This window comes from Anolis sagrei, chromosome 6 (genome assembly GCF_037176765.1).
Source record: "Anolis sagrei isolate rAnoSag1 chromosome 6, rAnoSag1.mat, whole genome shotgun sequence".
NCBI lineage: Eukaryota > Metazoa > Chordata > Lepidosauria > Squamata > Dactyloidae > Anolis > Anolis sagrei.
In genome coordinates this window covers 8,651,773-8,664,221 of record NC_090026.1, presented here as the reverse complement: position 1 = coordinate 8,664,221, position 12,449 = coordinate 8,651,773, and the positions used below count along the sequence as shown (strand labels likewise).

At 44.1% G+C, this 12,449-nt stretch overlaps 1 protein-coding gene across 1 annotated transcript in view; it reads right to left on the bottom strand.

Moving 5' to 3' along the window:
• The window catches only part of AP1G2 (adaptor related protein complex 1 subunit gamma 2), a 33,747-nt gene extending 28,808 nt beyond the window's left edge, over positions 1-4,939 (bottom strand). Inside the window, exons 1-2 of the mRNA XM_060780006.2 lie at positions 4,786-4,939; positions 2,867-3,071 (exon numbers count right to left, since the gene is read on the bottom strand). Of these exons, the coding sequence (XP_060635989.2) occupies positions 2,867-3,070 (204 nt within the window). The 5' untranslated portion in view covers position 3,071; positions 4,786-4,939. The remainder of the gene's footprint in view (positions 1-2,866; positions 3,072-4,785) is intronic.
• Positions 4,940-12,449: the final 7,510 nt, after the last annotated feature.

Here is a 12,449-nt window from a genome sequence, read left to right as displayed (position 1 = left end):
TCAATAACTTCTTCTTTACTTTAAAGGAAAATCTCCTTTTTAACTTTTCCCAGGCTGACTGCAATCTAATTCTTACTGATGTGGGCTCCGTTACCAGGTCGAACTGCGTCTCGATCACCGAGTGGACCTACCAGTAAGGCTAGTAGATTCTCCAGCTGGAGTTCTTTGGTCTTTAGGGCTGTTTCCCTGGAAATCTTTGAAAAATCTTTGGAGATCGTTGGATGCTCTTAAGACTGTTCTCCCCCGGAAAGTCTTAAGGGTTGAAGCTTTTGTACAGGAGAAGCTTGTACACGTCCTCTACATCAGTTTTCCTTACTGAGAATAACTAAAAAATGGCTCCCTTCCCTTCCCAATTGCCCTGAGCAAGGGGCGGAACCAAAACTTAACGATGATGGACAGGTGACTTGCCCTACAACTGCAACCAAAGGAAGCCACCTTTCTGCAAAACCCCTGAAACCCTGAACTGCAAGCAAACACTCAATACAAAGCAAATAAAGTAGGAGCTCCTGGTACAGCCGTACCAGCACAGCACTCTTTGAAGACCTTATGAAACTACAGCTCCCATGAGTCCATGGCATTGTTACATGGCAGTTCAAGCGGTGTAAAATTGCATTCATTTTGCAGCAGCGTTTCTCAAACTGGGGGGTCGGGACCCTTTGTGGGGTTTCAAAGGAGTCCCCAAAGTCCATCAGAAAACACATATCTTCAGCCTTCTCTTTCCTTTGGCAGAGAAGGCTGAAGATATCTCCGCCTGTCTTTCTCTTCCTTTTTGGAAACAGACAGCAAATCCTCCCACCAAAAGCCCTCCTCCTGCTGTGATTGTAGGTGAACTATAAATCCCAGCAACTACAACTCCCAAATGTTAAGGTCTATTTTCCCCCAAACTCCACCAGTGTTCAGATTTGCACATATTGAGTATTCTTGCCAAGTTTGATCCAGATCCATCATTGTTTGAATCCACAGTGCTCTCTGGATATAGGTGAACTACAACTCCAACACTCAAGGCCCACCAAACCCTTCCAGTATTTTCTGTTGGTCATGGGAGTTCTGTGTGCGGAGTTTGGTTCAATTCCATTGTTGGTGGCGTTTAGAATGCTCTTTATTTGTTGGTGAACTATAAATCCCAGCAACTACAACTTCCAAACGACAAAATCACCCCCCCCCCACCAGTATTCAAATTTGGCCGTATTGGGTATTTGTGCCAGATTTGGTCCAGTGAAAATACATCCTGCATATCAGATATTTACATTGTGATTCATAACAGTAGCAAAATTACAGTTGTGAAGAAGAAACGAAAATAATTTATGGTTGGGGGTCACCACAACACGAGGAACTGTATTAAGGGGTTGATTTTGTCATTTGGGAGTTGTAGTTGCTGGGATTTATAGTTAACCTACAATCAAAGAGCATTCTGAAATCCACCATTGATGGAATTGAACTGAACCAAACTCAGCTCACAGAACTCCCACAACCAGTAGAAAATTCAGGAAGGATTAGATGAGCATCGGACTTGAGTTTTGGAGTTGTAGTTCACCCACATCCAGAGAGCACTGTGGACTCAAACAATGATGGATCTGGACCAAACTTGGCACGAATACTCAATATGCCCAAACGTGAACACGGATGGAGATTGGAGGAAATAGACCTTGACATTTGGGAGTTATAGTTTCTGGGATTTGCAGTTCACCTACAATCAAAGCGCATTTTAACCTCACCAAAGACAAAATTGGGTCAAACTTCCCACACAGAACCCACAAGACCAACAGAAAATACTGTGGGTTGTAGGTTTTTATGGGCTATATGGCCATGTTCTAGAGGCATTCTCTCCTGATGTTTTGCCTACATCTATGGCAAGCATCTTCAGAGGTAGTGAGGTCTGTTGGAACTAGGAAAAAGGATTCATATATCTGTGGAATGACCAGGGCAGGACAAAGGACTCTTGTCTGCTGGAGCTAGGTGTGAATGTTTCAACTGACCACTTTGATTAGCATTTGATGGTCTGACAATTGTCAGCCATAGCAGAGCACCTGATGAACCAACCTGGACACAGCATATTATTTGAGAACACAGAAATGCTGGGCCACTCGCACAACCACCATGTCAGACTACACAGAGAAGCCATTGAAATCCACAAGCATGTGGACAATTTCAACAGAAAGGAGGAAACCATGAAAATGAACAAAATCTGGCTACCAGTATTTTAAAAAACTCTAAAATTACAACAGCAAAACAACAGAGAGGAAACAAACAAGGACATCTAATTACCTCTCAACAAAAGATTGCCCCAGGCACTGCCAGGCCATCAAATGCTAAACAAGGTGGTCAGTTGAAACATTCACACCTAGCTCCAGCAGACAAGAGTCCTTTGTCCCACCCTGGTCATTCCACAGATATATAAACCCATTTTTCTAGTTCCAACAGACCTCACTACCTCTGAGGATGCTTGCCATAGATGCAGGCGAAATGTCAGGAGAGAATGCCTCTAGAACATGGTCATATAGCCCGAAAAAACCTACAACAACCCAGTGATTCCGGCCATGAAAGCCTTTGACAATACACAGAAAATACTGTATTTTCTGATGGTGTTTGCCAACCCCTATGACACACCTCTTGCAATCCCCCAGTGGTCCTGACCCCATGGTTGAGAAACACTGACCTAAGCCTATCCAGCAGAGATGTTGGGAGGAAAACATCGACATGAAGGAGATATGTACTTTAATTAGTTTCATTCCACTTGGAAACAGTAAGTGTAGAAGTCCACATTCCCTGGGGTTAGGGCCACAGGACTTTGTGAATAACCACATCCACGAAAATCAAACCCCCAAATGTGGAGGGATGGTTGTAATCCTATGATGATAACATCTACCTGTCCGAAATGGGCAGGATAGCCCAGCATGTGGATGTAGAGCAACTTGGCTAAATTGGTGGCCCGGCTGTCGGCTTCATCCCCTCGAAAGGCTCCCCGGATCTTGGCGCTTTCTCGCTGGACCAGGTCCCGCTCTTCCGCTTGGGTCCGCGCGCTCCGGATCGTCCGGATCAGGACCGCCAACGTGAGCGGTGCTTCTGGCATCCTAGGGAGGCAAAAGGACAACAAAACAGTGAGGATCAGGCCCTGCAGATGCTCCCCTTCCTATAGGACTGGGCTGTAGCGCAGCTAGTTAGTAGCCAGCTGCATTAAATCACTACTGACCGAAAGAGCATGAATTCAAGGCCAGCCTGGGTTGGAGTGAGCTCCCGACCATTAATAGTCTGGCTTGCTATTGACCTATGCACCCAGAAAGACAGTTGCATCTGTCAAGTAGGAAATTTAGGCACCGCTTTATGCAGGGAGGCTAATTTAACTAATTTACGACACCAAACCTTCCAGCAGCGTGTGTAAGAATGAGGAAGTACTCCATCAAGGACTTGGTGTCACAAGCGGACAGTGAAGCGGTAGCTATGGCAAGAATCGAGCATACCCTCATGAAGTTGGAAAGCTGGAATGTTAAATTGCCTCTGTTTCTGTCTATATAGGGACAATGGGTTAAACCACTGAGCTGCTGAGCTTGCTGATTAAAAGGTCACAGGTTCGAATCCGGAGAGCAGCGTGAGCTTCCACTGTCAGCCCCAGCTTCTACCAATCTTGCAGTTGGAAAACATTCAAATGTGACTATTTATTATCTATTTATTTATTTACAGTATTTATATTCCGCCCTTCTCACCCTGCAGGGGACTCAGGGCGGATTACAATGTCCACATATATGGCAAACATTCAATGCCAAAGACACACAACAGATATAGACAAACAGACAGAGGCTATTTAACTTTTTCTGGCTGCCAGGGGAGCTGTCGCTTTCATCGTCCATCTGCGACGCTGATGAAGTACTTCCTCATTCCCCGCATGCTTTTGCTGGAGTGCTTTGCTGGAGTCTTTTCTTTATGGCTTTGTACATTTTGTTAAATTAGCCTACCGACACATAGGTGGTACCTAATTTTCCTACTTGACAGATGCAACTGTCTTTCAGGTTGCAAAGGTCAACAACAAGCTACACAATGGGTCGGAAGCTCACTCTGACCCGGGCTGGCTTCGAACTCATGACCTTGTGGTCAGAAGTGATCTTAATGCAGCTGACACTCAGACAGCTGTGCCACAGTCCCAGTAGATCAATAGCTACCGCCCGGTAGATCAATAGGTACCATTCCGGTGGGAAGGTAACGGTGCTCCATGCAGTCATGCCGGCCACATGACCTTGGAGGTGTCTACGGACAATGCTGGCTCTTCGGTTTAGAAATGGAGATGAGCACGAACCCACAGAGTCAGACATAACTAGACTTAATGTTAGGGGGAAACCTTTACCTTTACTTTACCTATCTATATATGTTGTATGTCTAATGGCATTGTATGTTTACCATGTGTATGTGCATTGTAATCCGCCCTGAGTCTTTCGTCAATATAAATACTGTAAATAAATAAATAGGTTACAAATGTTTGCATCTACACCAGGCATGGGCAAACTTGGGCCCTCGAGGTGTTTTGGACTTCAACTCCCACAATTCCTAACAGCCGGTAGGCTGTTAGGAATTGTGGGAGTTGAAGTCCAAAACACCTCGAGGGCCCAAGTTTGCCCATGCCTGATCTGCACTGATCTCCTCAACTTTCAAGAAAAGGTAAATCTTTGCATTTCTATGGTATCAGCCCATTCAGAAGGATCTTTCTTCCCTACGGCCTGTAGTTTGTGTTCACTTCTTCTAATCCAATCCTCTGCCCAAGTATTTTGCTTTCCAAGTGCTCTTTCCTGCCCTCACCTGTCCAGGTGTCCACTCTGTACTCTTCCTTTTTTTTGCTGCTCACTTTTAAAATTGGAGTGGATAGAACCGGCAGCCCCTTCTTCTTCTTGGCCTCCTCTTCTACTCCCAGTCAACTTCTTGCATTTCCGGCCATGCCACCCAGCCAGGTAAACTCACCTGAGTTCCTGCAGGTACTTGGGACCAGAGGGAGTCCCCTGCTGGACAAGGCTTGGAAACACACTCTCTTGTCCCATAGTAGAATCAGAGACTCCTAGAGAGTTGGAAAGGGAGTAGAGACCCCAAGGCCATCAATTCCAACCCCATCCAGGCACAATTCAAACCCTCCCAACAGATGGCCATCCGGCCTCTGCTTAGAAGGAAACTACAGTTCCCAGCATGCCATGAAAGTTGAGTTTCAAACTGCATTAATTCATAGAATCATAAGAGTTGGAAGAGACCTCGTGGACCATCCAGTCCAATCCCCTGCCAAGAAGTAAGAAAATTGCAATTCAAAGCACTCCCAACAGATGGCCATTCAGCCTCTGTTTCAAAGCCTCCAAAGAAGGAGCCTCCACCACACTCCGTAGCAGAGAGTTCCACTGCTGAACAGCTCTCACAGTCAGGAAGTTCTTCCTAATGTTCCATTCAACTTACTTACTTACTTAGGCGATCCCTTGTAGCCCAAGAATGATGGTCCTCCAAGTCTGGTGTCTTACCGGTGGGTTCGTAGGTGGCTATGGAGCCCTATTCTTGATCCGCATGTTCTCCCGCAGTGAGAACATCAGTTTCCAGGTGGAATGTGGTACCGATCAGGGTTGGCTTGACGTACCTTCCTATTGGCAAGTTTCTCCCTTTCGCCCTCCATTCATGCCTCTTCAAATTCTGCAGCACTGCTAGTCACAGCTGACCTCCAGTTAGAGTTCTCCAGGGCTCAACAGTGTATCAGGCATGGGCAAACTTTGGCCCTCCAGGTGTTTTATAATAATAATAATAATAATAATAATTTATTTATACCCTGCTACCATCTCCCCAAGGGACTCGGTGTGGCTTACATGAGGTCGAGCCCACAATACATCAATACAAGCAATAACAGACACAATACAAGGCAATTAAAATAAATCTCATACACAAATAGCATAAACATTAAACAAGGTACAGTGCACATTTAAAATCTATGGCTGGGCCAAATGTCATTGAAGTTTAAAAAATAATGCTAGGTATGAACAAGATAAAGGAGATGGGGCGTTGATGGAGACATACAAGCAGTCCTAAATCGGTATAAAGTGCTTTTGGAGGACATAATGCTAAGGATTCATTATTCTGGGAAGGCACACTGGAACCACCACGTTTTCAAGCTCCTCCTAAAGACTGCCAGAGATGGGGCATGCCTGATGTCCTTAGGGAGTGAGTTCCAGAGTCAAGGGGCCACCACCGAGAAGGTCCTCTCTCGTCCCCACCAATCATACTTGCAATGCTGGTGGGAGCATGAGTAGTGCCTCTCCAGATAATCGAATAGATCGGACTTCAACTTCCACAATTCCTATATTTTTCCATGTTGAGCTTCATTTTGTTAGTTTTAAGCCCAGTTCTCTCACCTGTCAAGGTCATTTTGGATTCCGACGCTGTCATCTGGCGTATTTATTTGCTATTCCTCCCAATGCTTTTGTCTAAAGAAGTAATGATTTGGAATGGGCAAGAATGTCTCACCAAGGACTGGCATGAGTGTACTTCCCTTTGCAGTGCAAATACAGTGTTCCCTCACTACTTTGCGGTTCACTTTTTGCGGACTCGCTGTTTCAAAACATGAATTTAAATACAGTACTGTATACAAGTGGAAAAGGAACATTGGAGGAGGAAGGAGAGGGAGATGGATGGATGGATCTCTGTGCAAGCTCAGCCTCCTCACCCTCTTTACCTTCCTTTTCCTCCTCCTCTTCCTCCTTGGAGTCACTGCACATGTGCCATGGAGCCCAGGCTGGGTGCAAACTCATGGCGGAAGGAAAGCAGCGCCCAGACAGAGAGACTGATTGAGAGAGAGAGGGGCCATCATCCAGAGGGAGGGCGGACGGGAAACATATGTATACGTATGTATACTGTACATATACTGTAAGCATCCCTACTTCACGGATTTTCACTTATCGCGGGTGGTCCTGGAACTTACAGTGCTGCCCTGTAAGACAGAGGTATGTTGTGTCAAGTCATGTGGCTGGCACAACTACATGGAGCGCTGTTCCCTTCCCGCAGAAACAGTACCTATTGATCTACTCATCTATGCAAAAAACAGGACTTTTTGGAAGAGATTTCTGGATGAAGGACACACTTATGTCGAAGGAATAGGTAAAGATTTTCCCCTGACATTAAGTCTAGTTGTGATTGACTCTGGGGGTTGGTGCTCATTTCCATTTCTAAGCCGAAGAGCTGGTGTTGTCCGTAGACACCTCCAAGGTCATGTGGCCAGCATGGCTGCATGGAACACCGTTACCTTCCCACCGGAGCAATACCTATTGGACTACTGACAATGGAATTGGACAATGCTTGAGAATAATGAGACACTGATGATGTTGCTTTTATTGTTTTTGCGATGTTCATATACTGTTTAATGTTTTTTTATCTATTATGTTTTATGTATACTGATTTGTTGGAAACCGCTTTGAGTCGCCAATTGGCTGAGAAAGGCAGTATACAAATACAGTAAATAAATAAATAAATAAATAATACTCACATTTTCAGGTATTCGAATTACTAGGTTGGCAGGAGCTGGGGCTAAAAACGGGAGCTCATCCCGCTCCCAGGATTCGAACTGCCGACCTTTCGGTCAGCAAGTTCAGCAGCTCAGAGGTTTAACCCACTACACTACCAGGCAATGCTGAACTTATAATAATAATAATAATAATAATAATAATAATAATAATAATATACTTTATTTATATTCTGCTGCAGTCTTAGAAGAGAATGTTGGAAATGTAAGGATATCGCTAGAGGGCAAAATGGGGGTATTGCTCCCAATAGGAATTCATGCTCCCCAGTACATTTTCCTGAAGGCACTAGATCTCATTTGACCTTGGAAGCTGAGTAGGTTCTGCCTTGGTTAATATTTGGATGGGCAGCCAACAATATATCTCGAGTGCTGTAGGCTCTATTTCAAAGTGGCAAAGCCACCTTGGGGTATTTGCCCCAAAGAAATGGGAAATTAATATTTCCATTTGATGTTTGATGTTTTGTCTTACGTCTATTATAACAGGCTGTGCTTTTTATTTAATTTTAGTTTGTTAAGTTATAATTCGTATTTATATGTTAGGTTGTATACATTTTGTTAGTATGGATGTATTGTTGTTGTATTTGGGCATTGAATGTTTGCCTTTTATGTTTGGAATCCGCCCTGAGTCCCTTTGGGGAGATAGAGCAGAATATAAATATAATATGGGGGTTCTGTGTGGGAGGTTTGGTCCAATTCTATCGTTGGTGGGGTTCAGAATGCTCTGTGATTGTAGGTGAACTACAAATCCCAGCAACCACAACTCCCAAATGTCAAGATTCTATTTTCCCCAAACTCTACCAGTGTTGACATTTGGGCATATTGAGTATTTGTGTAGAGTTTGGTCCAGATCCATTATTGTTTGAGTCCACAGTCATCTTTGGATGTAGATGAACTACAACTCCAAAACCAAAGGACACTGTCCACCAAACCCTTCCAGTATTTTCTGTTGGTCATGGGAGAACTGTGTGCCAAGTTTGGTTCAGTTCCATCGTTGGTGGGGTTCAGCATTCTCTTTGATTATAGGTGAACTATAAATCCCAGGAACTACAACTCCTAAATGACAAAATCAATTTTTTTGAGTGAAGGACATGCATTGGGTTGTTAGGTGTCTTGTGTCCAAATTTGGTGTCAATTTGTCCAGTGGTTTTTGAGTTCTGTTAATCCCACAAACGAACATTACATTTCTATTTATATAGATTATTATTATTATTAGCCTTAAAAAAACCCTTATTAAATGAATGAAAGTGCATCTCCACTGTAGAATAAACACAGTTCGATACCACTTTCCCTGCCATGGCTCAATGCTTATGGAATCCTTGGATTTGCTAAAGCATCTGCACTCTTTGGCATTGAAGACTAAGGACCTTGCAAAACTACAACTCCCAGGATTTCACAGCACTGAGCCATGGCAGGGGTAGAGGTGTCAACCTGCATTCATTCTACAGTGTAGATGCACTCTTTTTAGTCTCATCAAGACTCACTGAGTATGAGCACAATGGATATTCCAATAGTATAACTGAGGAGGGCAGCATTTGCAGACTGAATGCAAACATCCAGGTACAGAAATAGCATTACTACAATAGCCACAAGGGGGCGCTAAAGCCTTAGGAACAGAGCCATAGAGGAAGCCGCTAGAGTGTCACAATAGGAAGAACAGTCTCTTACCATCCCTTTCCGCTGGCCCATAGATATAAAATAAATAGACTGCTTCAGAGCACCGAATTGAGAGAACATTTTAATATTTTCTTTTCCCATTGGAATAAATGGGGATTTTTTTAAAAAAAATGATTTGACAGTAATTAGGAAAAATAATAAAAATGATTTGAGGATAATTAGGAAAAATAATAATAATAATAATAAATAATTACAAACCATTGAGGTGCTGTACCTGAAGGATGTCTGATCTTGGAAGCTAAGCAGGGTTGGCCCTGGCTAGTCCTTGGATGGGAGACCAGCAAAGAATACCAAGTGCTGGAGGCTGGGTTTCAGAGGCAGAAACCACCTCTGAGCATACCTATCTTAGGAAAAAACAATGGAATTAATGATATACATAGTTGCATCCAGCCAGAAAGTGGATGCAGAGCAGAATGGTGCCCTGGCACCAATACAACAGGGAATTATATAGATCCAAGAGCCCTTTGCAGGTTAAAAACAGATTGATTATGTCTTCCAAATTATAGGAAGCCACTGATTTAATAACTGCATTGGTGGTTGTAATGCTTAGCCTAGGCATGGACAAACTTCAGTCCTCCAGGTTTTTTGGACTTCAACTCCCATGATTCCTAACAGCCTATCAGCTGTTAGGAATCGTGAGGGGTGAAGTCCAAAACACCTGGAGGGCCGGAGTTTGCCCATGCCTGGGCAAGCCACTATGTGCCTTCAACAATCCTGATCATAAAGTTTTCTTCACAATGTGTGTTCGGATTTATTGCCTTACTCTGAGCGAGTATGACTCTCCTAAGGTCGCTCAATGGGTTTTGTATGGCCGAGATTCAAATCTTGATTTCCAGAGTCATTTCAGACCTATGGCAACCCAATCATAGCTTTGACCGCTTTGAGTCCCCCCAGGGGTGAGAAAGGCGGTATATAAACGGTTCTGGCCCAAGCTACCTATCTGACCGCATCTCTGCCTATGAACCCACCAGGACTTTGAGATCTTCTGGGGAGACCCTGCTCTCGATCCCGCCTGCTTCTCAAGCTCGGCTGGCGGGGACGAGAGATAGGGCCTTCTCGGTGGTGGCTCCTCGGCTGTGGAACACCCTTCCTACGGACATTAGACTAGCACCATCTCTAATGGTATTCCGCAAAAAGGTGAAGACCTGGATGTTTGTGCATGCGTTTGAGTAATTTAGTGCAATCTGGTAATGGAACATAGGAATGGAACAATGGACGACGAACCTGGACTACGCTTGGATGATGAGAAGATTGGGTACGGTTGTTTTTTGTAATAATTGTGCATTGTAATTGCTTATTGGTAATTTATGGATAATGTGTTAAGTCAATTGTTATATGTTGTATGGAACCACTGCTGTTTCTACTGTTTTTACTGTTTGTGAACCGCTGTGAGTCGCCTTCGGGCTTGAGATACAGCGGTATATAAGCAAAGTAAATAAATAAATAAATAATAAATACTGTAAATAATAAATCATTGGGTTTTTCCTGGCAAGATTCATTCAGAATATGTTTGCTATTACTTTCCCCTGAGGCTGAGAGAGTGTGACTTTGCTCAGTGGGTTTCCATGGCTGAGTGAGGATTTGAACCCAGCTCCCCAGAGTCTCAGTCCAATGCTTAAACCACATCACCGTAGCCACACATTGAAGCGATTGTCCTCCGCCATCAACTTCGCTGGACCAGCCACATTGTCCAGATGCCCGACCACTGCAAGGACCTGAAAACCTGGTGGTTCCAGCAGGCTTTTGGAAATGGTTAGCTCCAGGTACTACCACGGCCATTGGTTAGGTCCCTGCTTTGCACTCTGCCCACTTCCCCGGCCCTCTGCAACCTCATTGTTCTAGCCCTGGCCCAGCCCTCTTATAGCTATTAGGCATGATTAGGTCCACACAAAATCTTTGTTATTTGGAATAAAGTCAGAAAGATTACCTTTTTGAAACAATTTTGAACTTTTTTAGGGAACCGGAAGTCCCCTTGCCCTTTCAAAGCTAGTCTCGCCATTTTTTTCCGACTCAGGAAGTGCGTCGGAAATGATTCAGCTTTCCCCCCACTTCTGGTCCCTGGCCTCAGCTCAAGCCGGAGAAGCTAGTTATAAACCAGAGAAGGGTGAATTAAATTTCCTCCCGTTTGCTTTTCCTGTTTCTGACTCAAGCCAGAGAAGTGAGTTATAAACCAGAGAATGGTGAATTTCCTCCCATTTGCTTTTCTTGCTTCTGGCTCAAGCCAGAGAAGCCAGTTATAAACCAGAGAAGGGTGAATTAAATTTCCTCCCGTTTGCTTTTCCTGTTTCTGACTCAAGGCAGAGAAGTGAGTTATAAACCAGAGAAGGGTGAATTTCCTCCCATTTGCTTTTCTTGCTTCTGGCTCAAGCCAGAGAAGCCAGTTATAAACCAGAGAAGGGTGAATTAAATTTCCTCCCGTTTGCTTTTCCTGCTTCTGACTCAAGGCAGAGAAGTGAGTTATAAACCAGAGAAGGGTGAATTTCCTCCCGTTTGCTTTTCCTGCTTGTGGCTCAAGCCAGAGAAGCCAGTTTTAAACCAGAGAAGGGTGAATTTCCTCCCGTTTGCTTTTCCTGTTTCTGGCTCAAGCCAGAGAAGCCAGTTTTAAACCAGAGAAGGGTGAATTTCCTCCCATTTGCTTTTCCTGCTTCTGACTCAAGCCAGAGAAGTGAGTTATAAACCAGAGAAGGGTGAATTTTCTCCCGTTTGCTTTTTCCACTTCCGGCTCAAGCCAGAGAAGCCAGTTTTAAACCAGAGAAGGGTGAATTTCCTCTGCTTGCTTTCCCCCGCTCCTGGAGTAAAACAATTACTTTCAAATAATGACCATCCAATGAAACAGGAAATAACACTTTCAAACCATTAACAAAAGGATTCGGAAGTCTCAGAAGTTTTGAAAAATTTTGAACGCTTTTTTCTTTGAAAATCGGAATTGACTTTAGAATCGAACCACCAGCGCCTCCTGCATCCGAAACGAGCTTTGAACCATTTTTAAAAAATCAAACAAGTCTAATAACTTTTGATCAAACAAGCCTAATAGCTAGTTAGGGCTATTCGTTAGGGACCTGTTCTGCACTTTAACCACTTCCCTGGCCCTATGTTTCCCCATTGGCCCAGTCCTCTTATAGCTTTGCAGCAGCCCTTGGAAAGAAATAATTCCAGATCCCTTCTTGAACATCAGGCAGTATCACACTTGCACCTTATCCACTTCTCAGGCTCTTGTCTACTTTGTTATGCTAGCCCAGCCCTCTCATAG